Here is a 27,796-nt window from a genome sequence, read left to right as displayed (position 1 = left end):
CCGACAATCCAAAACCCAAGTGGAATCTAGATGGAAAAAGTGTAGTTCAAAACGTGAGCAGCTTTTACCACCTACAGAGTTTGTCACGTACGATCATTCAAACCCCCCATGTTATTTTCGATAGACATTTAAACATGGAGCCAAGAGCCTCGGAGGCGGGACTTATTCTTCAGAGGTCTATTGATTGATCCCAGGTGGATGAGTGGAGCTAGGTGGAACGAAATTCATCGGGTGAGACAGTCAGGTTAGTTGATCACACCTCTTCTGCTGAAAAATATAGACCTCTGAAGAATAAGTCCCGCCTCCGAGGCTCCTGGTTCCATGGTCAAATGTCTATGGGAAATCACATGGGGTTTTTCAATGATCGTACATAAACTCTAGGTGGCGAAGGAGTAAAAGCAGCTCACGCTTTGAACTCAACATGTAAATAGTTAATCGCGTTTGTTTAAAAGTTTGGAGTATACCCCTCCATAGCGTAATGTAGTCCCTTTCGATTGATCCTGGAAGAAATTAAATCCTTTTTCGCCCAAAACCTCTCCAAAACCTGTTTTGATATCCTGTCAGCTGACATTTTTCCATGTTTGTTATCGAGTCTGGTTTGTTTGTCCGAGTTCGTCATGGTAACGACGGGGGGCGTGACTTAGCGACAGGTCTATTTTTAATCGAGCGGGCGCACTGCTGGTGCATTTGCTACATTCTGAAATTGAGACAAACTTTTTTTTTCACATGTCAATTTGCCTCTAGCCTTCAGAGGCTTCACGCCCCCTCAGATTGGGAACCACTGATCTAGCGTCCTCAAACTCGAGCCACAACGGAAATCAATGAGACCAACTGAAAATTTATTAGGCTGGTATGAAATTAAACTGTTGATTGATTCTGAAAAACGTATAAATTATATAAAAATGTTATATAATATTTATTATTGTATTGTATATTTTTGAAGATACAAGTGTGTTCATTTGTTCAATGGTTGAACAAAGATGAACGGTTTAAATTGACCAAGTTACGAAGTCTGAAGTAGTTGAAGTGTCAGAGAAGAACAATCTGAATAGAAGCGTGCGATTCCAAGCTAATCTTAACATTTTAAAACTGGAATGTAGTCTCTCAGGGAACAATTGTGGAAGGAGCAGGATCCCAAAGTTTGTGGAGAATAAGAAAGAAAGAACAAAACTTAAGAAAGACAACGGTTGAGCGTTGTATGCATGACCTAACTATAATATACAATTGTATATTGTATGTAGCCAATTGAAAGGGATTTCTATACATTATCCTTGGACCTAGAGATACCCCACGTCTTCTCTAATTGAAAGGTGTTGTTATAGTTCGAATTTGCAATGAAACTGTAGCCACAAAGTCTGATACTGAGACCAATCGACTGACTTCTTTGTTGTGTACTGTAGATTCCATTAATTGTCTTGCAGCCAAGTCCACTTCACCTACAGTTTATTGCAATTTAAGTTGGTCTCTCCTCTGGACAATCCTATAAATCTCCATGATGTTCACTCCCCCTCAACTTTGTTTCCTTCGTATTAACCCACAATGTGAAATTTCCTATAAGAATCATGCAAACCCATTGTCTCATTGAATGTATGCTCTGTAACTTTGCTGTCTGTATCTTCCCATGATCTTTATGCTTTAAATTTATATTCAGTATTTGGTTGTCCGAAGTGTCCAAAAAAGAAGTGATTCTTCATCACACAGATATCAATTATTTACAACAATAAAAACAGTAACAGAATGAAAAGTTGGAAAGCGTTGTCTAGAATTATGAAGAAAAAGAAAACAGTAATTTCAAAGAATACAGGATAGAAGTGTGATTTAAAACGTCCCGTTGCCCGTGTCGAAGCAACCCATTGCCTCTGTGCTTCAGCATGTGCCAACGCAAATTTCTAGGGTCGCTGAGGCTGGCGTTGCACCTTCAGGGCTTCTCACCGGAGTGAGTCCTCATGTGGCTCTTCAGGTGAGAGCTCTGTCCGAAGCACTTCATGCACTGGACACACCTGTAGGGCTTCTCCCCGGAGTGAGTCCTCATGTGGATCTTCAGGTCGGAGCTATGACTGAAGCGCTTCACGCATTGGTTACACCTGTAGGGCTTCTCCCCGGAGTGAGTCCTCATGTGGCTCTTCAGGCTGGAGCTCTGAGTGAAGCTCTTCACGCATTGGTCACACCTGTAAGGCTTCTCCCCGGAGTGTATCCTCATGTGGTTCTTCAGGTGAGAGCTCTGTCCGAAGCACTTCATGCATTGGTCACACTTGTAGGGCTTCTTCCCGGAGTGAGTCCTCATGTGGATCTTCAGGTCGGAGCTATGACTGAAGCGCTTCACGCAATGGTCACACCTGTAGGGCTTCTCCCTTGAGTGAGTCCTCATGTGGCTCTTCAGGCTGGAGCACCTCCCGAAGCTCTTCATGCATTGGTCACACCTGTAGGGCTTCTCCCCGGAGTGAGTCCTCATGTGGATCTTCAGGTTGGAGCTCTTAGTGAAGCTCTTCACGCATTGGTCACACCTGTAGGGCTTCTCCCTGGAGTGAGTCCACATGTGAACCTTCAGGTCGGAGCTCTGACTGAAGCGCTTCACGCATTGGTCACAACTGTAGGGCTTCTCCCCGGAGTGAGTCCTCATGTGTATCTTCAGGCTGCCTTTCAGTTGGAAGCGCTTCATGCATTGATCGCACCCGTACGGCTTCTCGCCGGTGTGGGCACGCATATGGTTGGTCATATTGGTATTTTCTGTAAAACCCTCTCCAGACAACACACCCGGCCGGTCCTTTCCGCCTCCCCGATGCCCAGTCAGCTCCTCACGGTGGACCAGCTGCTCTCCGCGCTCCAGGCTCTTTGCCACGCTGTGTTCTGTGGACAGCGAGCTCAGAGCCTCCGGTTCGAATGCTGTGAAGAGGTTGTCATGGCCATCAACCGCCAGTGGGTCCTCCCCTTTTCCATAGACGCTCAGGATCCGCAGCTCCCTGTTGTGACTTGACATGTGGGAAGAGCCAGGGGCGTCCACATGCAGATTATCCAAGGTGGCGTCATGTTGTGTGCTGCAGTCTGCAAAGTCATCGCAGTCTTCTGCAGAGGGAAAAAAAGACAATGTAATTGTGTTAATTCATTATTTGCACAAAAGGATACAGTATGTATCCCTTTGAGACATAGCACTGCTACGTCTCCCGCTTTTAAAGATGTGGGGAGGTCATAAAGACATAACCCATGCTATCTGTTTTTCTATCACCAGTTTTATCAAAACTGTAGTTATATTGGGAATTAGGAGTGTAACGGTACACTGTATTCACGGTTCGGTTCATACCTCGGTTCAGACATCACGGTTCGGTACGAGTTCGGTACAATGAAGGGAACAGAAAAAACAAAAATGCAGAAGGCAATTCTTTTTCATTGTCTCAGGTTGTACCACCTAGGGCCCTATCTTGCATCCAGCGCAATTGACTTTCTACACTGACGCATGTGTCGTTGCTAGTTTGCAACTGGCAACAGAGCATTCTTTTCCCTCCACCGCCACGCACCTGTAAATTAGGGAATGATCTTGTGCCCCAAGGGGCGGTTCGGCGAAAGGAGGATGCGTGTTCTGGCGCAAACGTTCCCTGGTGCTATTTTGCAGTTTCAGAAAACAATTGCGCCACAAACCAGGAAATACCTGGTTTGAAGTCAGTGGCGCGTGGTTCAGATGCTATTTTAAGGGCGCATGCATAATGTTGCTTGTGCACCTCGTGCATACACTTTGCTTCTCTCATCTACCTAGCCACACATTCTTGGAAAATTATTTGGGAAAGAACAGCTGATACAGCGGTAATAAGTAGTACTTTTAAATCAATGCATCTGCAAACACCGTACAGCAAACACATATTTTCTTGACACAGTCATCGTGTACAAGCCCATAGCTTTTAGGATTGTGGGCACGTGTGTGTATGTGTAAAAGAAATAAGGAAAGCGGGCGCACGTGTGTGCGTCCATCTGTTTAAACACACACAAACTAAACACGTAACGCATAATACAGTCCATGGCAATGTATATTAACGGGGGGGACACATGCATATTAGGAACACAAGTCGATAACGATAATGCATACAATACTGGTAAGAAACGATGTTTGTTAATGTATTGCGTACATCATTAAATAGAACCACAGTTAGCTCATACTTTGCCAAAGTTATTTGAGGACTCAGTGTTTCTGAAGTTGTGGAAGAAAACGCTATTCCATGTGTGAATTAGGCCATATTCTTTGGCCATAAACTGAGCCATTTGAAGTTTGAAATTCATGTGGTAATGATTCTGTCTCATCGGAGACTGCAAACGCGCTGTCAAAATATCAACTCATCAGATTCAAATACGCTCATGGCTCTTAAAGGGGATGAGAGATGGCACTCTCCTTGGTTTATTGCACGTTACGCCCAAACCACACCTATGGGTAATTTGGCTACATCAGACCAACCCTTTTCAGATTCGCGCCGGGTGCAAGAGTCATTTATGCGCCGGTAAAATAGCAACATTGCCATAGACCGTTAAAATAGGGCCCCTAGTGTCATACAGTCTCTCCCCTGAGCTAGCTGCAACAGCATGAACTGTGTAAACTAAGATGTAAAAAGTAAACAATAAGTACCCCACATCACCTCCAGACTCCATCCGTAACTTGTAAAAAAAATAACACATTCAGTTATAAAATCGGAAAATTCTTATTCAGTCTTATTCATGAAGGTGCAAAGTACACAGAATTTGCGCATTTCCACCGGGGGTTGTGGGTCGGTTCGGTGCGGCTTGGTGGAGTAGCTTCTTCGCAGCTCGGTTACGGCTCGCGTTTCCACCGCCGACAGTACCCTTATTGTAGGGGGGGGGGGGCAGCTATGAGGTCACAATGCTAACGTAGCCGCGGCAACTATGTTAGCATTGTGACCTCATAGCTGCCCGACACAGTGTAGCCTGCTAATAAATCCAAGGAAAAAGAAGAAAGCGCACAATGAACAAAGATCAACAATGTAGGACGCCCAAGGAGGATGGTAAACTTTTGTGCGACATTTTCTTCAATAAACAAAGCTTTCGCTGTTGTCCAGAAATACCTTGCGGATAATGTGTTTGATTATTATCCCCGTCTCACGGAAATGCGATTCTGGTTCAATACGAATACATGTATCGTTACACCCATGTCAATCATTCTACTATAAACTATATAAGTACTCCTTTTGTTTTAGCAGGGATCTGGTCATGATGCGCTTTCAAAAGAGGACAAGGCTTTTTAGCGCAGGTAGACACGAGTACATTCTCAGTTGATCCAGGTCGTTTTCTTGCTTGTTTGCATAAATGCAATATGTATTACTAACCTACAGTGGGGATGCCTCCACCAATATCCTCTTCATTCTTGATTAAAATGGTGTCTGGGTTCTGCTGCTTTTCACATAAAGAAGGAAACACACACAAGACATAATCTTTCATTAGCACAGAAAAGTTTGTCAATCCCCGCTAACGACACATTGAATCATAAAGGTGTGTGCTTTCTATGGGTGTGTGCTGGAGCTGTAGCAGAGGAAGCCTCTCTTTTGGATGGTGAATGAGAAGATGATTTCCAACCTGCACAGTCAGCTCCTCGCGGCGGACCAGCTGCTCACCGCGCTCCAGGCTCTTGACCACGCTGTGGTCTGCAGACAGCGAGTTCAAGGCCTCCCGTTTGGACGCTGTGGAGAGTGTGTCATGGCCGTCCAGCGCCAGTGGGCCCTCCCCTTTTCCATAGACGCTCAGGATCCTCAGCTCCTCGCTGTGACTGGACATGTGGGAGGAGCCAGGGGTGTAAAGACTCTCTGAGGTGGTGTCGCGCTGTGTGCTGCGGTCTCCAAAGACATCGCAGTGTTCTGCAGAGAGGGGAAAAAATGACAGAAAGTGACTGTTTTGATAGATTTTTGCAGAAAAGGAGACAAGAAAGAAACTATGTAAATGTATGTAACATTGACACAGGGTGTCAATGTGTACTAGTGTTCAAAATGTGTACTAGTGCAGACACAGATTCAGAGTTTGGGAGCCCCCCTCCCTCGGGTAAAAGCTCAAGCGGTTGACCAGTTTGAGGACGCTGAACGAACACCAGCACAAAATGATATGAGCTCAACATGCAAGACAAGCACAATTGTTCTATTCTGGCAATAACAAGTGACAACGTGTCATTCCCTGTAAGATGATCAGCTAACATTTATACGTTTTGAAAGAATTGATGTTTGAGATTATAAACCAGCTCATGTGGCATCTGTCTGGAAACCATTCTGGGCTGGACTGTTTCCATCTTTGAAATGCAACTACCAAGTTTGACTCGTGTTTCATAAAGGCTCTGTTCTTGATGCTTTTCAAAAGAGCACCAGGTAGAATCTAGCATTCAGCCTAGAATCACATCCAAGACCATTCAAAGAGCAGGAAATGGGATTAACGTCATTATTCATTGTTCATTTTTCTAATCATCAACTTTTTCCAATGACATCAAATGTAACAACTAATAGTGCCCCCTGAACACAGCCCTCTAGTTAACCACCCAACAAAGCCGAGACACAACTCACCATCTCCCAGTGGTTTAGTCTGTGGTTTGCAGATGTTGGCTCGAGCCAGGGTAAAACGACTTGCCGCACACGATGCATTTGATCTCGTTTGAAGCCGCAAAGAAAACAGCTCACTCCTCATCACCTTCATCCTCATCCTCAGCGCTTGGTTTTCTTTCAGGCTCTGAGTTATTTGTAATCGAAGGGTTGCCGAGCCTTCCAAGAACAGTTGGCTTATTTCAGATACGGCAGCTTTCGCAAGTACGTCCATTATGGACGAAAGCTGTTCTTCCAAAGTTGGTCCGCACGATGACATATTTATTAACATACTTTACTCTGTTGTGGATAAAACCACAACAAAATACGAGAGGCCGAGAAGGACTAGGTTTGAACGATTAAGGCTTTATTACCACTTGCATAAGGTAAGAACGAAACCTGAAATGGTTTGCAAAGAACTCCTGAACATCCATCAGTTATCAACTTTTATAGTAACTCCGTTTACATTTAAATAATATTTTGCTATTTTCGCCTATTTCAAAAAGTGCTGTTTTTCCCGTGCCACGAAGGGCAGGAGCAGGCTGTCATTTCTTGTTTGCTACATTAGCCTCTTTAGCAAACCGGCTTGAAAACAAACATTTACATTGAGTTGCATGCCCAACACTACCATGCAATGCATAAATTGGTGACCGGATTAAAGCAGAAATGTAATTAAGTGTTTAGGAGCATTTAAAGGGTTAGGGTTATCGACATTAACGACCAATGTGGTACCAATGCAAACAAAATACAACTCAACTCATTTACTACGGGCTTAGCCATCTTTGTTTCAGCGCGTCATCCGGTAAACCCAACCCCCGGGAACAGTGCATACTTCCGCAATCCACCAGTGCTCAGCGGCCAAGCCTGCTATTGCAGCTGTTTAAGCGGGCTGTGGACGGGTCCCTCGATTCAAGCGGCCCAGAAGTAGTTAACTCTGTTCACTCCAATACAAGTGGGGAACAGGAATAATAATAATGTAATGTATATATGTATAATAATGTATATACAAATTATCACAAAAAAACCCGTTGAAAAACATATTTTTTAATTCGTTTAATTATTATCTTATTGAAATTTAACAAGAAATATTAACGTTGAAAACTCGACTGGGGCAGCTAGGGGGCGACTGTTACGCAAAACGTTGAAAAAAGCCCAAAAAAGCCGACCTGCCACACCACAGTGCGATTTAAGATTAGCATACCCGGTCTCCCCTACCGCCACTCGGACAATGGAAACAGAAATTGTCGGAGTGGTGGGACGTTTGAAAACAATGGAAGTGCAGCCACTACGACAATTAGACGTCAATGTCGGAGTGGCGCGATGTCTGAATGAAAGGCGTTCCCCAGACACACACCCGATAAATAACCATCCTATCTCCAATCAATCAGTTTAGTGCCAGTTTAACAAGAAATAACGTAACCGTTTAAGCTTGACCTTGTGATTCTAGGTTAAATATTGATATTGTTAAGGCTCTACGATGTCCACAATAGTTAGCTTTTATGACAGTAACCTTTGGCTCGAGTGTCATCTAGCTTCCTCAAGCTCGAGCCTCAATGGAAGTCAAATGAGACCAACTGAAAATATACGAGATTTGTATGAAATTGAACTGTTAAACCGTGATTCCGAAAAACGGATAAATCATATATTTCTTTATATATATTTTTTATTATTGTATTGTTCATATATTTTTGAAGATACAAGGGTATTAATTTGTTCAATGGTTGACCGAATATTAACAGTTAAAATTGTCCAAGTGACGAAGTCTGAAGTAATTGAAGTGTCAGAGAAGAACAATCTGAATAAAAGCGTGCGATTCCAAGCTAATCTTAAGATTTTAAAATTGGAATGTAGTCTCAGGGAAAAATTGTGGAAGGAGCAGGATCCCAAAGTTTGTGGAGGATAATAAAGAATAAAACTTAAGAAAGACAAAGGTTGAGCGTTGCATGCATGACCTAACTATAATATACAATTGTATACTGTATGTAGACAATTAAAAGGGGTTTCTATACATTCTCTTTGGACCTAGAGATACCTCCCGTCCACTCTTATTGAAAAGTGTTATAGTTTGCATTTGCATTGCAACTGTAGCCACCAAGTCTGATACTGACGCCAATCGACTGACTTCTTTGTTGTGTAGGTTCCTTTAACTGTCTTGCAGCCAAGTCCACTTCACCCACCGTGTTTTGCAATTTAACTTGGTCTCTCCTCTGGCCAATCCTAAAATCTCCACAATGGTCACTCCCCCTCACTTTTGTATCATTTGTATTAACCCACGATGCAAAATTGCCTATAAGAATCATGTACACCCATTGTCTCATTGAATGTATGCTCGGTAACAATCTTTGATGCCTGTATTTTCCAATGATCATGCTCCAAATGTAAATAAAATATTTGGTTGTGTCCAAAAAGTAAGTGATTCATCACACAGACATCCATTATTTACAACAATAAATACAGAAAACAAATGAAAAGTTGGAAAGCGTAAATCATGAAGAAAAAAAACCTACAGCAGACTTTTCAACGAATACAGGATAGAGGTGTCAATAAAAACGTCCCGTTGCACGTGTCATAGCACCCCATTGCCTCTGTGCTTGAGCAGGTGCCAACGCAATTTGCTAGGGTCACTGAGGCTGGCGTTGCACCTTCAGGGCTTATCCCCGGAGTGAATCCTCATGTGGCTCTTCAGGTGAGCGCTCCGTCCGAAGCGCTTCACGCATTGATTACACTTGTAGGGCTTCTCTCCGGAGTGAATCCTCATGTGGATCTTCAGGTGAGCGCTCTGTCCGAAGCACTTCATGCATTGGTTACACCTGTAGGGCTTCTCCCCGGAATGAGTTATCATGTGGATCTTCAGTTGAGAGCTGTAACTGAACCGCTTCACGCATTGGTCACACCTGTAGGGCTTCACCCCGGAGTGAGTCGTCATGTGGCTCTTCAGTTGACTGCTCTGTCCGAAGCACTTCATGCATTGGTCACACCTGTAGGGCTTCTCCCCAGAGTGAGTATTCATGTGGACTTTCAGGTCGGAGCTATGACTGAAGCTTTTCACGCATTGGTCACACCTGTAGGGCTTCTCCCCGGAGTGAGTCGTCATGTGGATCTTCAAGAGGGAGCTATAACTGAAGCACTTCATGCATTGGTTACACCTGTAGGGCTTCTCCCCGGAGTGAGTCTTCATGTGGCTCTTCAGGTGACCGCTCTGTCCGAAGCACTTCATGCATTGTTCACACTTGTAGGGCTTCTCCCCGGAGTGAGTCCTCATATGGACCTTCAGGTCGGAGCTCTTATTGAAGCGCTTCACGCATTGGTCACACCTGTAGGGCTTCTCCCCGGAGTGAGTCCTCATGTGGATCTTCAGGGAGGAGCTATAACTGAAGCGCTTCACGCATTGATCACACCTGTAGGGCTTCTCCCCGGAGTGAGTCCTCATATGGACCTTCAGGTTGGTGCTCATACTGAAGCTCTTCTGGCATTGGTCGCACCCGTACGGCTTCTCGCCGGTGTGGGTACGCATGTGGTTGGTCGTATTGGTATTTTCGGGAAAACCCTCGCCAGACAACACACCGGGCTGGTCCTTGCCGCCGCCCCGATGCCCAGTCAGCTCCTCACGGTGGACCAGCTGCTCGCCGCGCTCCAGGTTCTTTGCCACGCTGTGTTCCGTGGACAGCGAGCTCAGAGCCTCAGGTTTGAACACGGTGAAGAGGTTGTCATGGCCATCCACCGCCAGTGGGCCCTCCCCATTTCCATAGACCCTCAGGATCCGCAGCTCCCCGTTGTGAATTGACATGTGGGAGGAGCCAGGAGCGTCCGCATGCAGCCTATCCAAGGTGGCGCTATGCTGTGTACTGCAGTCTCCAAAGTAATCGCAGTCCTCTGCAGAGGGAAAAAAGATAATGTAATTGTGTTAATTCATTATTTGCATAAAAGGGATACAGTATGTATCACTTTGAGACATACCACTGCTACGTCTCCCCCTTTTAAAGATATAGGGAAGTCATAAAGACCCAACCCAGGCGATCTGTCATTTCCTATCACCTGTTTTACCAATACTGTAGTTATATTGGGAATCAGAGCTGATCTGAGCATTCCTGACACCTGCATGTCATGAGGAAGATGTTAATCATTCTACTATAAACTGTATAACTGTGTAAGTAGTCCTTGTGTTTTAGCAGGGCTCTGGTCATGATGCGCTTTTAAAAGAGGACCAGGCTTTTTAGCGCAGGTAGAATCGAGAACATTCCCAGTTGATCCAGGTCGTTTTCCTGCTTTCTTACATGCAATGTGTATTACTAACCTACAGCGGGCATGCCTCCATCAATATCCTTTTCAGCCTTGATTAAAATGGTGTCTGGGGTCTGCTGCTTTCCACATAAAGAAGGAAACACACACAAGACATATTCTTTCATTTGGAAAGAATAGTTGTCAATCCCCGCTAATGACACATTGAATCACAAAGGTGTGTGCTTTCTATGGGTGTGTGCTGGAGTTGTAGCAGAGGAAGCCTCTCTTTTGGATGGTGAATGAGAAGATGATTTCCAACCTGCACAGTCAGCTGCTCACCGCGCTCCAGGCTCTTGACCACGCTGTGGTCTGCAGACAGTGAGTTCAGCGCCTCCTGTTTGGACGCAGTGAAGAGGGCGTCATGGCCGTGCAGCGCCAGTGGGCCCTCCCCTTTTCCATAGACGCTCAGGATCCGCAGCTCCCTGTTGTGACTGGACATGTGGGAGGAGCCAGGAGCGTCCCCATGCAGACTATCCAAGGTGGCGCCGTATTGTGTGCTGTGGTCTCCAAAGTAATCGCAGTCTTCTGCAGAGGGAAAAAAAGATAATGTAATTGTGTTAATTCATTATTTGCATAAAGGGATACAGTATGTATCCCTTTGAGACATACCACTGCTACGTCTCCCCCTTTTAAAGATGTGGGGAGGTCATAAAGACACAACCCAGGCTATCCGTTGTTTCCTATCACCTGTTTTACCAATACTGTAGTTATATTGGGAATCAGAGCTGATCTCAACATTCCTGACACCTGTCTGCCATGAAGAAGTTGTCAATCATTCTACTATAAACTGTATAAGTGGTCTTTGTGTTTTAGCATGGTCATGATGCGCTTTCAAAAGAGGACAAGGCTTTTTAGTGCAGGTTGAATCGAGTACATTCTCAGTTGATCCAGGTTGTTTTCTTGCTTTCTTGCATGCAATGTGTATTACTAACCTACAGCAGCCATTCCTCCACCAATATCCTCTTCTTCCTTGATTAAAATGGTGTCTGGGGTCTGCTGCTTTCCACACAAAGAAGGAAACACACACAAGACATAATCTTTCATTAGCACAAAATAGTTCGTCAATCCCCGCTAACGACACATTGAATCATGAAGGTGTGTGCTTTCTATGGGTGTGTGCTAGAGTTGTAGCAGAGGAAGCCTCTCTTTTGGATGGTGAATGAGAAGATGATTTCCAACCTGCACAGTTAGCTCCTCGCTGGGGGCCAGCCGCTCGCCGCACTCCAGGCTCTTGGCCACGCTGTGGTCTGCAGACAGCGAGTTCAAGGCCTCCCGTTTGGACGCCGTGAAGAGTGTGTCATGGCCGTCCAGCACCAGTGGTCCCTCCCCTTTTCCATAGACGCTCAGAATCCTCAGCTCCTGGCTGTGACTGGACATGTGGGAAGAGCCAGGGGCGTAAAGACTCTCTGAGGTGGCGTCGCGCTGTGTGCTGCAATCTCCAAAGTCATCGCAGTCTGGAAAAAAAGACAAAGTGATCGTTTGCATAAAAACAGACAGTGTGCATTTGTACACGTGAAAGAAACTATTTAAATGTATGTATGTAACATTGATGCAGAGGGTTAAAAATGTGTAATAGTGTAGACACAGATTTAGAGATTGGAACCCCCCCTCCGTCAACTAAAAGGTCAAGCGGTTGACCAGGTTGAGGACACTGAACGAACACCAGCGCAAAATGATATGAGCACAACATGCAAGACAAGCACAATTATTCTATTCTGGCAATAACAAGCGACAACGTGTCATTCCCTGTAAGCTGATCAGCTAACATTTATACGTTTTGAATGAATTGATGTTTGAGATTATAAACCAGCTCATGTGGCATCTGTCTGGAAACCATTTTGGGCTCTTGACTGTTTCCATCTTTGAAATGCAACTACCAAGTTTGACTCGTGTTTCATCAACGCTTTGGTCTTGATGCTTTTCAAAAGTGTACCAGGCAAAATCTAGCAGTCAGCCCAGAATCTATGGGTGCTGTAAGACGAGTGGAATCTCCAACCACCCTGTGCTTTAGACCCGATGACGATGATGAGGAATACATTACATCCAAGACCATTCAAAGGGCGGGAAATGGGATTAACGTCATTATTCATTGTTCATTTTGAATCATGATTATTAATACAACATTTTTTAATTACTCCAATGTAACAACTAATAGTGACCCTGGCCTGAAAACTTGAACCGTCTTGTTTTCCGCCTATCACAGCCGGGACACAACTCACCGTCTCCCTGTGGATTAGTCTGTGGTTTGCAGATGTTGGCTCGAGCCAGGGCAAAACGTCTTGCCGCACACGAAGCATTTGATCTCGTTTGAAGCCGCAAAGAAAACTGCTTACTAATCTTCTTCTTCTTCTTCTTCTTGTTCTTCTTCTTCTCCTTCTTCTCCTTCTCCTTCTTCTTCTCCTTCTTCTTCTCCTTCTTCTTCTCCTTCTTCTTCTCCTTCTCCTTAATGGCGGATCATAGTTTTTCACTATTTACCGCCACCTACTGGACTACTTCACAGGGGTGTGTAACAAGGACGTTGGCAAATGATACTTTCAATCATAAAAATAAATTCAGAGAAAAAACAAACAAAACAAAACAAAACAAAATAGACAAACTAACAAAAAAAAAACAACGTTTTTTATAGATAGATATATTTAAGGTTAAATTCTTCTAATTAGTTTAGTATCATTAAGACACATAACAAAATACCTGCTTATTTGTCCCTCCATTCCTTGCTCCTGTAAAATATTGTGAATGTCATTTTCTTTATCCAGTTCTTTCCATTTCTGCCTGTGCTGGTCAAATTTCTTACATTTAAATAAAACATGATTAACATCCTCTGCAACTTTGCACTCAGAGCATACACCATTACTTTGACCTATTATTGCTAGAGTGGAATTAAGTCCAGTATGACCTAATCGAAACCTTGTTATTACAACTTCTTCTGTTTAGCCCCTTTGAGGTGATTCTTTTCCCTCCAACACTGCTCTGGTTCCTATGGTAGTATCTGGCTGAGCTCTCCGACTCCCATTCATCTTGCCTCCTTCATCCTAAACCTCAGCGCTTGGTCTTCTTTCAGGCTCCGAGTTATTTGTAAGCGAAGGGTAGCCGAGCCTTCCGAGAACAGTTAATTTCAGATACGGCAGCTTTCGCAAGTCCGTTTGTAACCAATAAACAGAATTTACTCGGGTTGTGATAGCAGTTTACTATCGATCCAGTTTTATTTAACATTTGCTGAACTGAAATGCGTCTTACTTGATCACAATGTAAATCAGGAACAACATAAACAGTAAACCTTAAATCACATGGAAATGTGATTATAATTTTGGTAACCCATGAAAACAAAATGGATACCGAACGGTCTTCTTATAGAACATAGAACAAATCTTGAAGTGTCCTTATATTGTCTTTAGCAACAAAAAAAATAACAAAATAAAGTAAAGTAAGGTAAGGTGCTGGCCAGCAAAACAATATTATAGAGCTCTATATGTGTGTGGTTATTGAATTGGTTTTGCCTGCAATCCTTGGCGACGTTCAGAAGATGGCGACGGCTCCTCACGAGCCACTGGGAAAAGCAACTCAGGAAACAGCAGCCGTCTCTTTCATCAATGTTCATTAACTCGGCGGAGTTCCCTTCTTATGGCCTTCTTGTGTATACACTTTGCCGACGGGCTTCCGGCTTATTATCAAAAGCAAACCGAGTACTTTGTATGGTATATATTACACTTAAAATACTTTTAACAAGTTAAACTCCGAAAAAAAAAAACAGCAGGAGAATTACAGCTTGACCACACGTTACTTGCAGGCATTGAAAAAAAAAAGATCTACCCGCGAAAACTTAGTCTCCAAGGTAACAATAACACACACCGTAAAACAGCAGTCGTAAAGCTGCCGCAACATAAAGTGGTCGTAACCCTTAAAGAGACACACACCAAAAACAGTGATAATACAGAAAAGCATTAGCTGACTGAAAATATATCTGGGTTACATCCTCCCCCACTTAAAATGTGACGTCCCCGTCACTACCTACGGCTAGAGACTGAACTAACCCTGCAATTTGCTGCTGCAAGGACAATAAGAAACCATAAAACAGTGTCTGCTGTGTAGGGGGACTTAAGGTGTGATGTTTACAATGGGCTTTGCGACCAACTTGGTAGTCACTAAGATAAGCTGGTGGTACCCTTGTTCTCTGAGGCCTAGCCTGGGACGGGCCTGGACTAATTACAGTTTCAGTGTCTGACAAATCATGCTGATCTGACATGAATTCAGGGGCATCAGGATTTAGGGGATTTTGAGAGGTACCCTGTTCAGGGGTTTCAAGGCTCGTGTTCTGAGTTTCCAAGTCTTGATCCACTTCCATTGAAGACAGATCATCCTCAATATCTCCCTCATCAGTCACCTCAGGAACTTGAGTCGGGATTGCCTGCACAACAGTACTCACAGGATCCGCTTCTAAGGTTGCAGGTAAGAACCCACAGGGAAGAAGCATATCTCGATGCAAAACCCGCTCTCTGCCCTCACCATTATCGGGCCTGACAACATACACAGGGATACTCTCATCGGGCTGTTTGGCAACAACGTAAACAGTGGATTCCCATTTGTCAGAGATTTTGTGCTTCTTTCTGAGACTCAGATTCCTCACAAGGACTCGATCCCCTACCTCTAAAGGCAAGGCGGTCACCTTAGCATCCCAGCGCCTTTTGTTCAACAACTGCCGTTTTTCAGCATTTCTTGACGCTAGCTCATATGCGTGTCTGAGTCTTTTCTTTAGGTCTCGCACATATTGTGTGTGCGTTTTGGGGTTGTGACCCTGAGGGCTGATGCCAAAACAGAGGTCAATGGGGAGACGCGGCTCTCTGCCAAACATGAGTAGGAAAGGGGCTTCGCCAGTCACATCGTTCCGTGTACAATTATATGCATGTACAAGGGGCTTGACATATTTCCTCCATTCCTCCTTCTTTTTATCCTCCAGCGTTCCCAAGAGGTCGAGCAGAGTCCTGTTGAATCGTTCTACCGGATTCCCTCTCGGGTGGTAGGGTGTTGTGCGAGACTTGGCGATTCCAGCATGCTTACAAAGTTCTGCTACAACTTCTGACTCAAAACAGGCTCCTTGATCACTATGCAGCCTGCGTGGAAAACCATAGTGACAAATGAAGTTTTCCCATAACACTGTGGCAACAGTCTTGGCTGTCTGGTCTCTAGTCGTATATGCCTGTGCATATTTTGTAAAGTGATCAGTTATGACCAGTATGTTTCTAGTGTCTCTTGAGTCAGGTTCAATTGTCAGAAAATCCATACAGACTAACTCAAGGGGACCACTGACTTTGATGTTAACTAGTTTGGATGCCTTTTGCACCTTAGATTTTCGTCTGACACATCTTTCACAGCTTTTGCACTTTGTCTCAATGTATTTCGCCATCTTCGGCCAGTAGAACCTTGCTCTAGCTAGTTCCAAAGTTCTTTCGATACCCATGTGGCCTGTCTCATCATGAATACCTTGGAAGGCTCGTTCTCTGTGACTACTGGGTATGACAAGTTGATGAAACGCTTCACCTCTTTGGTTGAGAACCTTGCGGCATAACACTCCATCCTTCAAGAGTAGTTTTGATCTCTCACGTAAGAGTTGAGCAACCTCTGGCTCCACAGACGTTTTATCAAATTCCTCAGTGTCAGGCTGCTCTTCCAGTATACAAATAACTTGTGCCAATGCTGCGTCTTCCCTCTGCAACTGATGCCAGTCCTCCATAGACATTTCTGGCAGAGCTGATTGTCCTGGCCCAGGGACTGGATCTTCCAGATCATCAGGGACCGCACTTTCATGACACAAGAGAGTTTCCACTGCAGGTATGACACTATCCGGATCCTGATTGTCTTGTGAAACTGCATGAACATTGACACCGTGGCGCATACAAAGAGTGCTCACTGTCTCCCCATCCAAAACCTGGAACTCCTCAAGTGAGAGGCTAGCGCGATCTAGCATACCGGAGATTCTCTGGTCCATCTCTCGAGACTCATCATCGTCTTCGGATGGTTCATGAGGCCTCCTCGAGAGCCCATCAGCATCGATATTCAGCACACCAGATTTGTAATGGATGTCAAAGTTGAACAATGATAGAGAAGCAAGCCATCTGTGGCTCGCGGCATCTAACTTTGCACTTGTCAACACGTATGTCAGAGGATTATTATCCGTTAGCACTTTGAAGTTAGCCCCGTACAAATAGTCATGAAACTTTTCACTGACCGCCCATTTAAGGGCGAGAAATTCTAACTTATGCACGGGGTAGTTTTTCTCACTTTTAGAGAGACCACGACTGGCGTATGCCACCACTCGGGTTTGGCCATCTTGGACCTGATACAGGGCTGCACCTAAACCGGTCATACTGGCGTCAGTGTGGAGCACATATGGGAGCTGCCAGTTGGAAAACGCAAGCACAGGGGCAGATGTTAATTTCTCAATGATGAGCTCAAATGCTGCTTGGCAATCAGCGGTCCATAATGCACCAAGTGGATGTGACTGTTTTCTTGGCCAGGAGTTAGGGCCTTTGTGCCTGGGCGCTAGATCTCCTTTCAACAAATCATTTAGTGGCCTAACAACCCTGGCATACTCTCTCACAAATCTTCGGTAATACCCTGTGAAACCTAAAAATGACCGAAGCTCTTTGGCTGTTTGAGGCCGGGGCCATTCTTTTACAGCAGCAACTTTGTCAGGATCGGGTTGGATTCCCTCAGCAGATATCACATGCCCTAGGTATTTCACAGAGGTCTGGAAGAATTTGCATTTGGAAGGGGACAGTTTGAGGCCAAAATCAGAGACGCGTTTGAGAACCTTCATTAATCTCTCCTCATGTTCCTCCAAAGAGCTAGAGAATATTATGAGATCATCGAGGAAAGCAACAACCTCTTGGAGGTTGATACCTTGCATCACCTTCTCCATGGTTCGCTGGAAGGTTGCTGGAGAGTTGGTCAGGCCTTGGGGCATTCTCCGAAATTGCCATGTTCCAAAGGGTGTTGTGAATGCTGTCTTTGGCCGATCAGAGGGTTCAACCTCCATCTGATAGTACCCACTCTTTAGATCGAGTACAGTGAACCATTTTGAGCCTGACAGCAGGGAGAATGTCTCCTCTATACGGGGTAATGGGTAGGCATCTTTTTTAGTCAAGTTGTTCAGTCTGCGGTAATCCACCACCATTCGCAGATCTCCGTTCTTTTTCCGGACAAGAACAATTGGAGAGGCGTAGGGGCTATGTGATTCCTCTATGATGCCTATGGCCAAAAGGTCTTGGAGATGCCTTTTTAAGTCATTGAAGTCGGCAGGTGAGACACGTCGAGTTCGCTCTTTGAATGGTACATGAGGGTCAAGCTCTATGCGATGAGTGACTCCTGCAATGTTACCAACATCTAGATCATGTCTAGAAAACGCATCTGGCACTTCTTTATTTATTCTAGCCTGTATGTGCTCCCTTAGTTCTGGTGCTATGGGGCTGTCGCTGAAATCAGGATAGAAGATTTCAGCTGCTGAATTGATCTTTTCATTTTGTGACACCGACAGAGCATGTGTCTGTGGAAGGGCAACATCTGACTGTTTGTTCTGGTCAAAGTGTGAAACGGGCACTGCCCAGTCAATGGGAGAGCACTCAGCAATGACTGTTTTTGGGTATAAGGTGATGTCACGCTGAGAAATATTTCTGACAGCAAGCTTAAATTTATTGTGGGATTGAGGCTTTACATCCACTATCTGGTCATAGACGATCAGGCCTCCTGGCGTGGGTATTTCCTCCGTACCACCCACAAGAGCTTGGAACTCACCTTCACCAGGTTTATTGTGACAGATGCCCCTTAAAGTACAAAGCTCGCCACGCTTCAAGCGTATGGGTACTTTGCTGCTGAGCCTTACACGCAGAACTTTGGCGTCTTTTGTTTGGGAGTCAGTCCGGTTGTCACACTCTGCATAAGCCATTAGCCAGCTGGCCTGGATAGGAAGGATTTCTGGGAACTTAGTTCCGCCTTGCCTAATGCAGTCTTGGATCATTGGACGCAGGACATTAGTACCTACAAGCAAAGAATGCTTGTCATTGTATGACTGATCTGGGCTTACTAAAGCTAGGATGTGAAAACATTGGTTTGTGCCACATTTATCTTTAGGGAACTGCACATCCACTTCAACATAGCCCAAATATGGAACCTTTTGTCCCGCTGCACCTTCAATGTTTAGGGCATCTTTAATAGAGAATAACTGTCGGTGGGAAAGGTAACGGGAATAAAATGACTGGGATATGATTGTTACTTGAGACCCTGTGTCAATTATGCAATTGCATTGGACTCCATCTAACCATGCTTCACTATCACAAGGCTCTCCAACAAGTCCTGCTGGAATCTGAATAGTTGCTGATGCATTTGGGGGTTCATGCATGCACTGGCTCAAAACAGGGGAACTAGTTTGACACTGAGCTCCTGCTTGTCCCACAGCAGGAGCCCTTAACTGTTTAAAGACAGATTTGGCTGGGGGCTTGTCTGTTGGTAGCTTAGTGGATGTTGGGTTTGTCTAGTTTGGTGTCTCTCACAAAGTTTCTTCTGCACAAGCACAGCATTAGTTTGGTTTGTGCATTGCGGCATCATATGTGACTCCTCTCCACAATTGTAACAAAACCTGCCTGCTTTAATGAGATTCTCTGTGGGCACGGCTTGGAGTGGTGGAGCTGTGTTGCTGCCTTTTGCTTTCGGTGAGAACTTTCGTCCTGCTCTATCATATCTGGGGGAATTGGCATTTTGAGTAGTGACACTTTGCTTTAGCTCAGCCTCTAACAGTCTGATTCTCTCCTCAAGCTGCTCCCTAGTGTTAGCATCGCACACCGCTAGGACTTTGTTGCTAGGGGGCTCAGACTCATCAGTAGTTAGGTGTGTCTTAGTATGAACTTTGGTTGTGCTCCCAGCAGTATGTCGCTTTTTCCTCATTTCCTTTAGCTGACTTTCTTTCTCATAATTTCTTATTTTGAACAGCAACTCTGAGAAAGTGGGCGTGCTCTGGGAGGGTTCATTGAGTTGTTCTTTTAGGTGCAATGTGGTTATCATACTGTCTTCCCAGCAGCCTCTTAGGAACTGCTTTAAAAGTTGAGAATCACCATTTTGTTTAGCCACACCTTTATTTTCAACTACTTCCTGTAACAGAGTTTGGAGTCGACGCAGGTAGTCGGATGCTTTCTCCCCACTGTCCTGATGGGTCTCTAAGAACTGAATATACAGCTCCTCACCTCCTGTAACGTTACCATAAGCCTTGTCTAGTTCATGGAGATAGTCACTTGGTGGGGCTTGGGCTCCAATAGAGAAAGCCACATTTAAAGCAGGGGTATGAAGGCTATCAAGAAGCATACGTCGCTGCTGTGCCTCTGACAGGCTGGAGTCATTTATTACTTGCTTAGCTCTAAGCCGCCACACTTTGTAATCCACCTCTGTGGAAGGTTTAGGAGAATTTCCGGAGAATGGACGCAGTTCTCTTGCAGGTGGAATGAACACCAGGGAGTCGTGTTTTACAATATGTTCCACGATTACTCTCTGAACATCTGCAGGGAGGGGGTCAACAAGCAGAGTGTCATTAGGGGCCTGTCTTGGACTGGACGAATAGCTATCAGCACTGAAGACAACCGGTCTTGGATTAGGGGTAGACTGTGCTTTAAATGCCGGGGCTTTAAGAGCAGATGCTGGGGTAGAAGTTACTGGGCCCTTGTCACTATCCCCTTTTCCAGAAATATGATTCACTGCTACTTGATTCAAAGTAATGGGGCTCATGTTGTATGTTAGAGCTAACTCATTTACCTGCTCTCTGAAATTGACTGTCATGTCATTAATAGCACGAGCAAGAGGCACTACATCATCTGTGGGTGGCTCACTGACTGACTTAGGTGGACAGTATTCATCTATCTGCATAACCTCCCAATATGAGTCATCAGCTGGATGCTCGCGGTCTAGAAGCATTGGAGTTAAAGACTCGCTAAACTGACACAGAATGGTATTGGGAAGGCTGTCAATGTGATGCACTCCAACAACATCATCTAGTAATGCAAAAACCCTTTTTACATCTTCCAGTTTAACCTTAGCTGGGACACCCTTAAGCATAACTGTGCGCTCTGGGTCAAAACCATACATGTCACAAAACTCCATTTTGTTTTCTCAATTAAGCCAACCTTACAATTTTCAGATGATTATACTTTAAAGAGTTTTTATATTTAAGATCAAGTAGACACACTTCAGTCCCTGTTCGGGCGCCAATTTTCGTCTGTAACCAATAAACAGAATTTACTCGGGTTGTGATAGCAGTTTACTATCGATCCAGTTTTATTTAACATTTGCTGAACTGAAATGCGTCTTACTTGATCACAATGTAAATCAGGAACAACATAAACAGTAAACCTTAAATCACATGGAAATGTGATTATAATTTTGGTAACCCATGAAAACAAAATGGATACCGAACGGTCTTCTTATAGAACATAGAACAAATCTTGAAGTGTCCTTATATTGTCTTTAGCAACAAAAAAAATAACAAAATAAAGTAAAGTAAGGTAAGGTGCTGGCCAGCAAAACAATATTATAGAGCTCTATATGTGTGTGGTTATTGAATTGGTTTTGCCTGCAATCCTTGGCGACGTTCAGAAGATGGCGACGGCTCCTCACGAGCCACTGGGAAAAGCAACTCAGGAAACAGCAGCCGTCTCTTTCATCAATGTTCATTAACTCGGCGGAGTTCCCTTCTTATGGCCTTCTTGTGTATACACTTTGCCGACGGGCTTCCGGCTTATTATCAAAAGCAAACCGAGTACTTTGTATGGTATATATTACACTTAAAATACTTTTAACAAGTTAAACTCCGAAAAAAAAAAACAGCAGGAGAATTACAGCTTGACCACACGTTACTTGCAGGCATTGAAAAAAAAAAGATCTACCCGCGAAAACTTAGTCTCCAAGGTAACAATAACACACACCGTAAAACAGCAGTCGTAAAGCTGCCGCAACATAAAGTGGTCGTAACCCTTAAAGAGACACACACCAAAAACAGTGATAATACAGAAAAGCATTAGCTGACTGAAAATATATCTGGGTTACACGTTCATTATGGACGATAGCTGTTATTCCAAAGTTGGGCCGTACGGTGCATGTTTATTAACATATTTGACTCTGTTTTTGATTTAAAAAAAAACCACAGGCGTGCCTCCGTGAAATGCCACAACAAAGCAGGGAGATTTCACCACTTCCAACTCGGAAGGCTGGTGTCCGAGGCACATGGATCACACCATTATATCCCTTATTGTGTGGCTTCCCCCAACAGCACTTGGCCAATCAGAACGCTCTGCTACGGGCCTTGAAACTGGACACATCTTGTGACTCCCGCTCCCATTCCCCAGTTACTTAGCATACACTTATCTTCGCGCCTTGTATTCCCAGTATATTACATGAAAAAACATATCAACATTACAGTAAAAACAAGCTACATCTCAAATCACGACAGTGTATAGAAGTTACATCATAAACATTAGTTATATCCTATGTAAATGTAACTACTAAATGTACATTCAAAAGTATTTTCTTCTCAATCTACGAGGTTTATAAAATGCTTTCTCCTCCTCGACTGTATGTGTGTATACAGCACGCAGGCTTCCATACTCCGCATACTCCGAGAATCAGCGCCACATAGGCCTAGATGTCTTGAATATGTACTACATTGTTTCTACTGCTAGATGCGTTTTTGCAATGAGTCCGTCTGTACGGAGAAATTCCTAAAACGCTGCCAAGGAGAACGGAGAGGAAAATATAGTTTTCACCAATTTAGAAGGGGCCTCAATGGTCGCCAGTCAGCCTAGGGGGGGCCTGCTCTGATCCAAACATATTGCAAAATAAAATAAATGCAGTTAAATATATAATGATATGTTTAAATGTGGTGTCATTCTTATTAAAGATCCCATGGCGTGAAAACTTCACTTTCTGAGGTTTTCTAACATTAATATGAGATCCCCTAGCCTACCTACGCTCCCCCAGTAGCTAGAAATTTCGTTGGGTGTAAAACGAGCACTAGGCATTCTGCTCCGCCTTTGAAAAAACGAAGCTCAGACGCGCCGTTTTGGAATTTTCCCGGTATGTCGTCAGAAGGGGAGATGCCATCTCCCCGTTCTCTGCCTTGCCAGCCCAGAGAATTTGGCCCGCCAATGAGATACGACCGTGCGAGCGCCACGTGTGTGTGTGTGTGATTACACATACTGTAACGCAAGTGTTGTACACTTGTTATTTAGTTAACCGTTCTGCGCATAACACGCCGGACTCTCGTTTCTGGTATTTCCACAACGAGACTCGTAGTGGGGGTTATCTCAGCCATGGTTGAGAATGAATAGGGGGCAAGGAACTTTGGCTTTGACTCCCTGAAGTACATGAACCACGACATGGAGGAGAAAGAGATATTGCCCGCGAATGTCTCCCGCTTGAGCCCTGCTTCCGGCTGCCCAGGGACCACCGCCTCGGCGCTGCAGGAGGCGGTGGTGCCTAAGCCCTGACCGCTGCCGAGGCGGTGGTCCCTCGGTAGCGAGGCTCCGGAGGGAGACAACCACGCTCAACAATCCCTTTCTCCTCCATGTCGTGGTTCAGTCTACTTCAGATTGATGTGGACGTGGAAGAACCAGAGGGTCGGAGAACCCAACGCAGTCGTTTGTGATTCATAATATCTTCTAAATTGAGCGTTGCATGCATGACCCTAATTATAATATACAATTGTATATTGTATGTAGCCAATTGAAAGGGATTTCTATACATTCTCCTTGGACCTAGAGATACCTCTCGTCCTCTCTAAATGAAAGGTGTTGTTATAGTTTGCATTTGCATTGCAACTGTAGCCGCCAAGTCTGATACTTGGCCAATCTAGTGACGGCCAATCTAGTGACATCTTTGTCGTAGATTCCTTTAATTGTCTTGCAGCCATGTCCAGTTCACCGACAGTGTATTGCAATTTAACTTGGTCTCTCCTCTGGCCAATCCTAAAATCTCCACCATGGTCAATACCCCTCAACTTTGTTTCCTTTGTATTAACCCACGATGTGAAATTGCCTATAAGAATCATGTACACCCATTGTCTCATTGAATGTATGCTCTGTAACTTTGCTGCCTATATCTTCCCATGATCATGCTCCAAATTTAAAATTAAATATTTTGTTGTCCGAAGTGTCTAAAAAATAAGTGATTCATCATCACACAGAAATCAATTATTTACAACAATAAAAGAAAGGTGAACGAAAAGTTGGAAAGCGTCTATAATCATGAAGAAAAAATAATTACAGCAGACAATTCAACGAATACAGGATAGAGATGTCAATCATAACGTCCCGTTGCCCATGACAAAGCATCCCATTGCATCTGTCCTTGAGCATGTGGCAACGCAAATTGCTAGGGTCGCTGAGTCTGGCGTTGCACCTTCAGGGCTTCGCCCTAGAGTGAGTTCACATGTGACTCTTCGGGTCAGAGCTATGTCCGAAAATCTTCATAAATTGGTCACACCTGTAGGGCTTCTCCCCGGAGTGAGTCCTCATGTGGGTCTTCAGGTTGAAGCTCCGTCCGAAGCACTTCATGCATTGGTCACACCTGTAGGGCTTCTCCCCGGAGTGAGTCCTCATGTGGATCTTCAGGTCAGAGCTCTGTCCGTAGCACTTCATGCATTGGACACACCTGTAGGGCTTGGTCATACTGGTATTTTCGGGAAAACCCAAGGCCACACAAGGCTGGTCCTTGCCGCCGCCCCGATGCCAAGTCAGCAACTCGCGGTGGACCAGCTGCTGTCCGCGCTCCATGCTCTTTGCCACGCTGTGTTCTGTGGACAGCGAGCTCAGAGCCTCCGGTTCTAACGCGGTAAAGAGGTTGTCATGGCCAGCCACCGCCAGTGGGCCCTCCCCTTTTCCGTGGACTTTCAGGATCCGCAGCTCCCCGTTGTGACTTGACACGTGGGAGGAGCCAGGAGCGTCCACATGCAGACTCTCCAAGGTGGAGCTGTGCTGTGCGCTGCAGTCTCCAAAGTCATCGCAGTCTTCTGCAGAGGGAAAAAAAGATAATGTAATTGTGTTAATTCATTATTTGCATAAAGGGATACAGTATGTATCCCTTTGAAACATACCACTGCTACGTCTCCCCCTTTTAAAGATGTGGGGAGGTCATACAGACACAACCCAGGCTATCTGTTGTTTCCCATCAAGTGTTTACCAAAACTGTAGTTATATTGGGAATCAGAGCTGATCTCAACATTCCTGACACCTGTCGGCCATGAAGAAGATGTAAATCGTTCTACTATAAAATGCATAAGTAGTCCTTGTGTTTCAGCAGGGCTCTGGTCATGGTGCGCTTTCAAAAGAGGACCAGGCTTTTCAGCGCAGCAAGATTTGAGTACATTCTCAGTTGATCCAGGTTGTTTTCCTGCTTACTTGAAAGCAATGTGTATTACTAACCTACAGCGGGCATGCCTCCATCAATATCCTTTTCAGCCTTGGTTAAAATGGTGTCTGGGGTCTGCTGCTTTCCACATAAAGAAGGAAACACACAAGACATATTCTTTCATTAGCACAGAATAGATGTCAATCCCCGCTAACGACGCATTGAATCACAAAGGTGTGTGCTTTCTATGGGTGTGTGCTGGAGTTGTAGCAGAGGAAGCCTCTCTTTTGGATGGTGAATGAGAAGATGATTTCCAACCTGCACAGTCAGCTCCTCGCGGCGGATCAGCTGCTCGCCGCGCTCCAGGCTCTTGACCACGCTCAGGTCTGCAGACCGCGAGTTCGGGGCCTCCAGTTCGGACTCGGTGAAGAGTGTGTCATGGCAGTCCAGCGTATGTGGTCCCTCCCCTTTTCCATGGAGGCTCAGGATCCGCTGCTCCCCGTTATGACTTGACATGTGGGAGGAGCCAGGAGCGTCCGCATGCAGACTCTTCAAGGTGGAGCTGTACTGTGTGCTGCAGTCTCCGAAAGTCATCGCAGTCTTCTATAGAGGCAAAAAAGATAATGTAATTGTGTTAATTCATCATTTGCATAAAGGGATAGAGTATGTATCCCTTTGAGACATACCACTGCTACGTCTCCCCCTTTTAAAGATGTGGGGAGGTCATAAAGACACAACCCAGGCTATCTGTTATTTCCCATCACCTGTTTCCCAAAACTGTAGTTATATTGGAAATCAGAGCTGATCTCAACATCCCTGACACCTGTCGGCCATGAAGAGGATGGTGAATGAGAAGATGATTTCCAACCTGCACAGTCAGCTCCTCGCGGCGGACCAGCTGCTTGACCACGCCGTGGTCTGCAGGCAGCGAGTCCAGCGCCAGTGGGCCCTCCCCTTTTCCATAGACGCTCAGGATCCTCAGCTCCTCGTTGTGACTTGACACGTGGGAGGAGCCAGGAGCGTCCACATGCAGACTCTCCAAGGTGGAGCTGTGCTGTGCGCTGCAGTCTCCAAAGTCATCGCAGTCTTCTGCAGAGGGAAAAAAAGATAATGTAATTGTGTTAATTCATTATTTGCATAAAGGGATACAGTATGTATCCCTTTGAAACATACCACTGCTACGTCTCCCCCTTTTAAAGATGTGGGGAGGTCATACAGACACAACCCAGGCTATCTGTTGTTTCCCATCAAGTGTTTACCAAAACTGTAGTTATATTGGGAATCAGAGCTGATCTCAACATTCCTGACACCTGTCGGCCATGAAGAAGATGTAAATCGTTCTACTATAAAATGCATAAGTAGTCCTTGTGCTTCAGCAGGGCTCTGGTCATGGTGCGCTTTCAAAAGAGGACCAGGCTTTTCAGCGCAGCAAGATTTGAGTACATTCTCAGTTGATCCAGGTTGTTTTCCTGCTTACTTGAAAGCAATGTGTATTACTAACCTACAGCGGGCATGCCTCCATCAATATCCTTTTCAGCCTTGGTTAAAATGGTGTCTGGGGTCTGCTGCTTTCCACATAAAGAAGGAAACACACAAGACATATTCTTTCATTAGCACAGAATAGATGTCAATCCCTGCTAACGACGCATTGAATCACAAAGGTGTGTGCTTTCTATGGGTGTGTGCTGGAGTTGTAGCAGAGGAAGCCTCTCTTTTGGATGGTGAATGAGAAGATGATTTCCAACCTGCACAGTCAGCTCCTCGCGGCGGATCAGCTGCTCGCCGCGCTCCAGGCTCTTGACCACGCTCAGGTCTGCAGACCGCGAGTTCGGGGCCTCCAGTTCGGACTCGGTGAAGAGTGTGTCATGGCAGTCCAGCGTATGTGGTCCCTCCCCTTTTCCATGGAGGCTCAGGATCCGCTGCTCCCCGTTATGACTTGACATGTGGGAGGAGCCAGGAGCGTCCGCATGCAGACTCTCCAAGGTGGAGCTGTACTGTGTGCTGCAGTCTCCAAAAGTCATCGCAGTCTTCTATAGAGGCAAAAAAGATAATGTAATTGTGTTAATTCATCATTTGCATAAAGGGATAGAGTATGTATCCCTTTGAGACATACCACTTCTACGTCTCCCCCTTTTAAAGATGTGGGGAGGTCATAAAGACACAACCCAGGCTATCTGTTATTTCCCATCACCTGTTTCCCAAAACTGTAGTTATATTGGAAATCAGAGCTGATCTCAACATCCCTGACACCTGTCGGCCATGAAGAGGATGGTGAATGAGAAGATGATTTCCAACCTGCACAGTCAGCTCCTCGCGGCGGACCAGCTGCTTGACCACGCCGTGGTCTGCAGGCAGCGAGTCCAGCGCCAGTGGGCCCTCCCCTTTTCCATAGACGCTCAGGATCCTCAGCTCCTCGCTGTGACTGGACATGTGGGAGGAGCCAGGGGCATTAAGACTCTCTGAGGTTGCGTTGCACAGGGTGATGCGGTCTCCAAAGTCATCGCAGTCTTCTGCAGAGGGGAAAAAAAAAGCAGAAAGTGATTGTTTCGATACATTATTTGCAGAAAAGGAGACAGTGTGCATTTGTA

At 45.1% G+C, this 27,796-nt stretch overlaps 2 protein-coding genes across 3 annotated transcripts; both read right to left on the bottom strand.

The window, feature by feature from the left end:
• Positions 1–927: 927 nt before the first annotated feature.
• Positions 928–7,330, bottom strand: LOC307077028 (uncharacterized protein). Of its 2 annotated transcripts, none has more exons than XM_079738276.1 (4): positions 6,537–7,330; positions 5,569–5,846; positions 5,322–5,388; positions 928–3,063 (listed from the first exon to the last, which is right to left on the bottom strand). In XM_079738276.1, exons 1-4 carry the CDS (start codon positions 6,841–6,843, stop codon positions 1,919–1,921), a joined length of 1,797 nt encoding a protein of 598 aa, XP_079594402.1. In that variant the 5' UTR covers positions 6,844–7,330; the 3' UTR covers positions 928–1,918. The 2 variants fall into 2 exon arrangements, with proteins under 2 accessions (XP_079594402.1, XP_079594403.1); XM_079738277.1 differs by having other exon boundaries at positions 5,322–5,385.
• A 933-nt stretch (positions 7,331–8,263) lies between these two features.
• On the bottom strand, positions 8,264–27,229 carry LOC307077604 (uncharacterized protein; the record flags this gene model as incomplete). The annotated part of the gene is made up of 12 exons (XM_079739034.1): positions 8,264–10,424; positions 10,846–10,909; positions 11,092–11,357; positions 11,765–11,831; positions 12,012–12,286; positions 13,052–13,274; positions 24,614–24,870; positions 25,283–25,349; positions 25,527–25,811; positions 26,077–26,297; positions 26,710–26,776; positions 26,954–27,229. The coding sequence occupies 12 exons, from the start codon at positions 27,227–27,229 to the stop codon at positions 9,196–9,198; spliced, it is 3,297 nt and encodes a 1,098-aa protein (XP_079595160.1). The 3' UTR covers positions 8,264–9,195.
• Between the last annotated feature and the right edge of the window lie 567 nt (positions 27,230–27,796).

Source organism: Pollachius pollachius (assembly GCF_949987615.1).
Source record: "Pollachius pollachius genome assembly, chromosome: 6".
Taxonomy (NCBI): Eukaryota; Metazoa; Chordata; class Actinopteri; order Gadiformes; family Gadidae; genus Pollachius; species Pollachius pollachius.
This window is presented reverse-complemented; position numbering and strand designations above follow the sequence as displayed.

What these genes read in the sequence shown, in the direction of transcription:
- LOC307077028 (XM_079738276.1), bottom strand. Translation starts at nt 6,843, where the DNA reads ATGTTAATAAATATGTCATCGTGCGGACCAACTTTGGAAGAACAGCTT. An exon ending in GACTAAACCACTGGGAGATG is followed by an intron (nt 5,847 to 6,536) that starts GTGAGTTGTGTC and finishes CCCTCTCTGCAG; the next exon opens with AACACTGCGATGTCTTTGGA. An exon ending in TGGAGGCATCCCCACTGTAG is followed by an intron (nt 3,064 to 5,321) that starts GTTAGTAATACA and finishes TTCCCTCTGCAG; the next exon opens with AAGACTGCGATGACTTTGCA.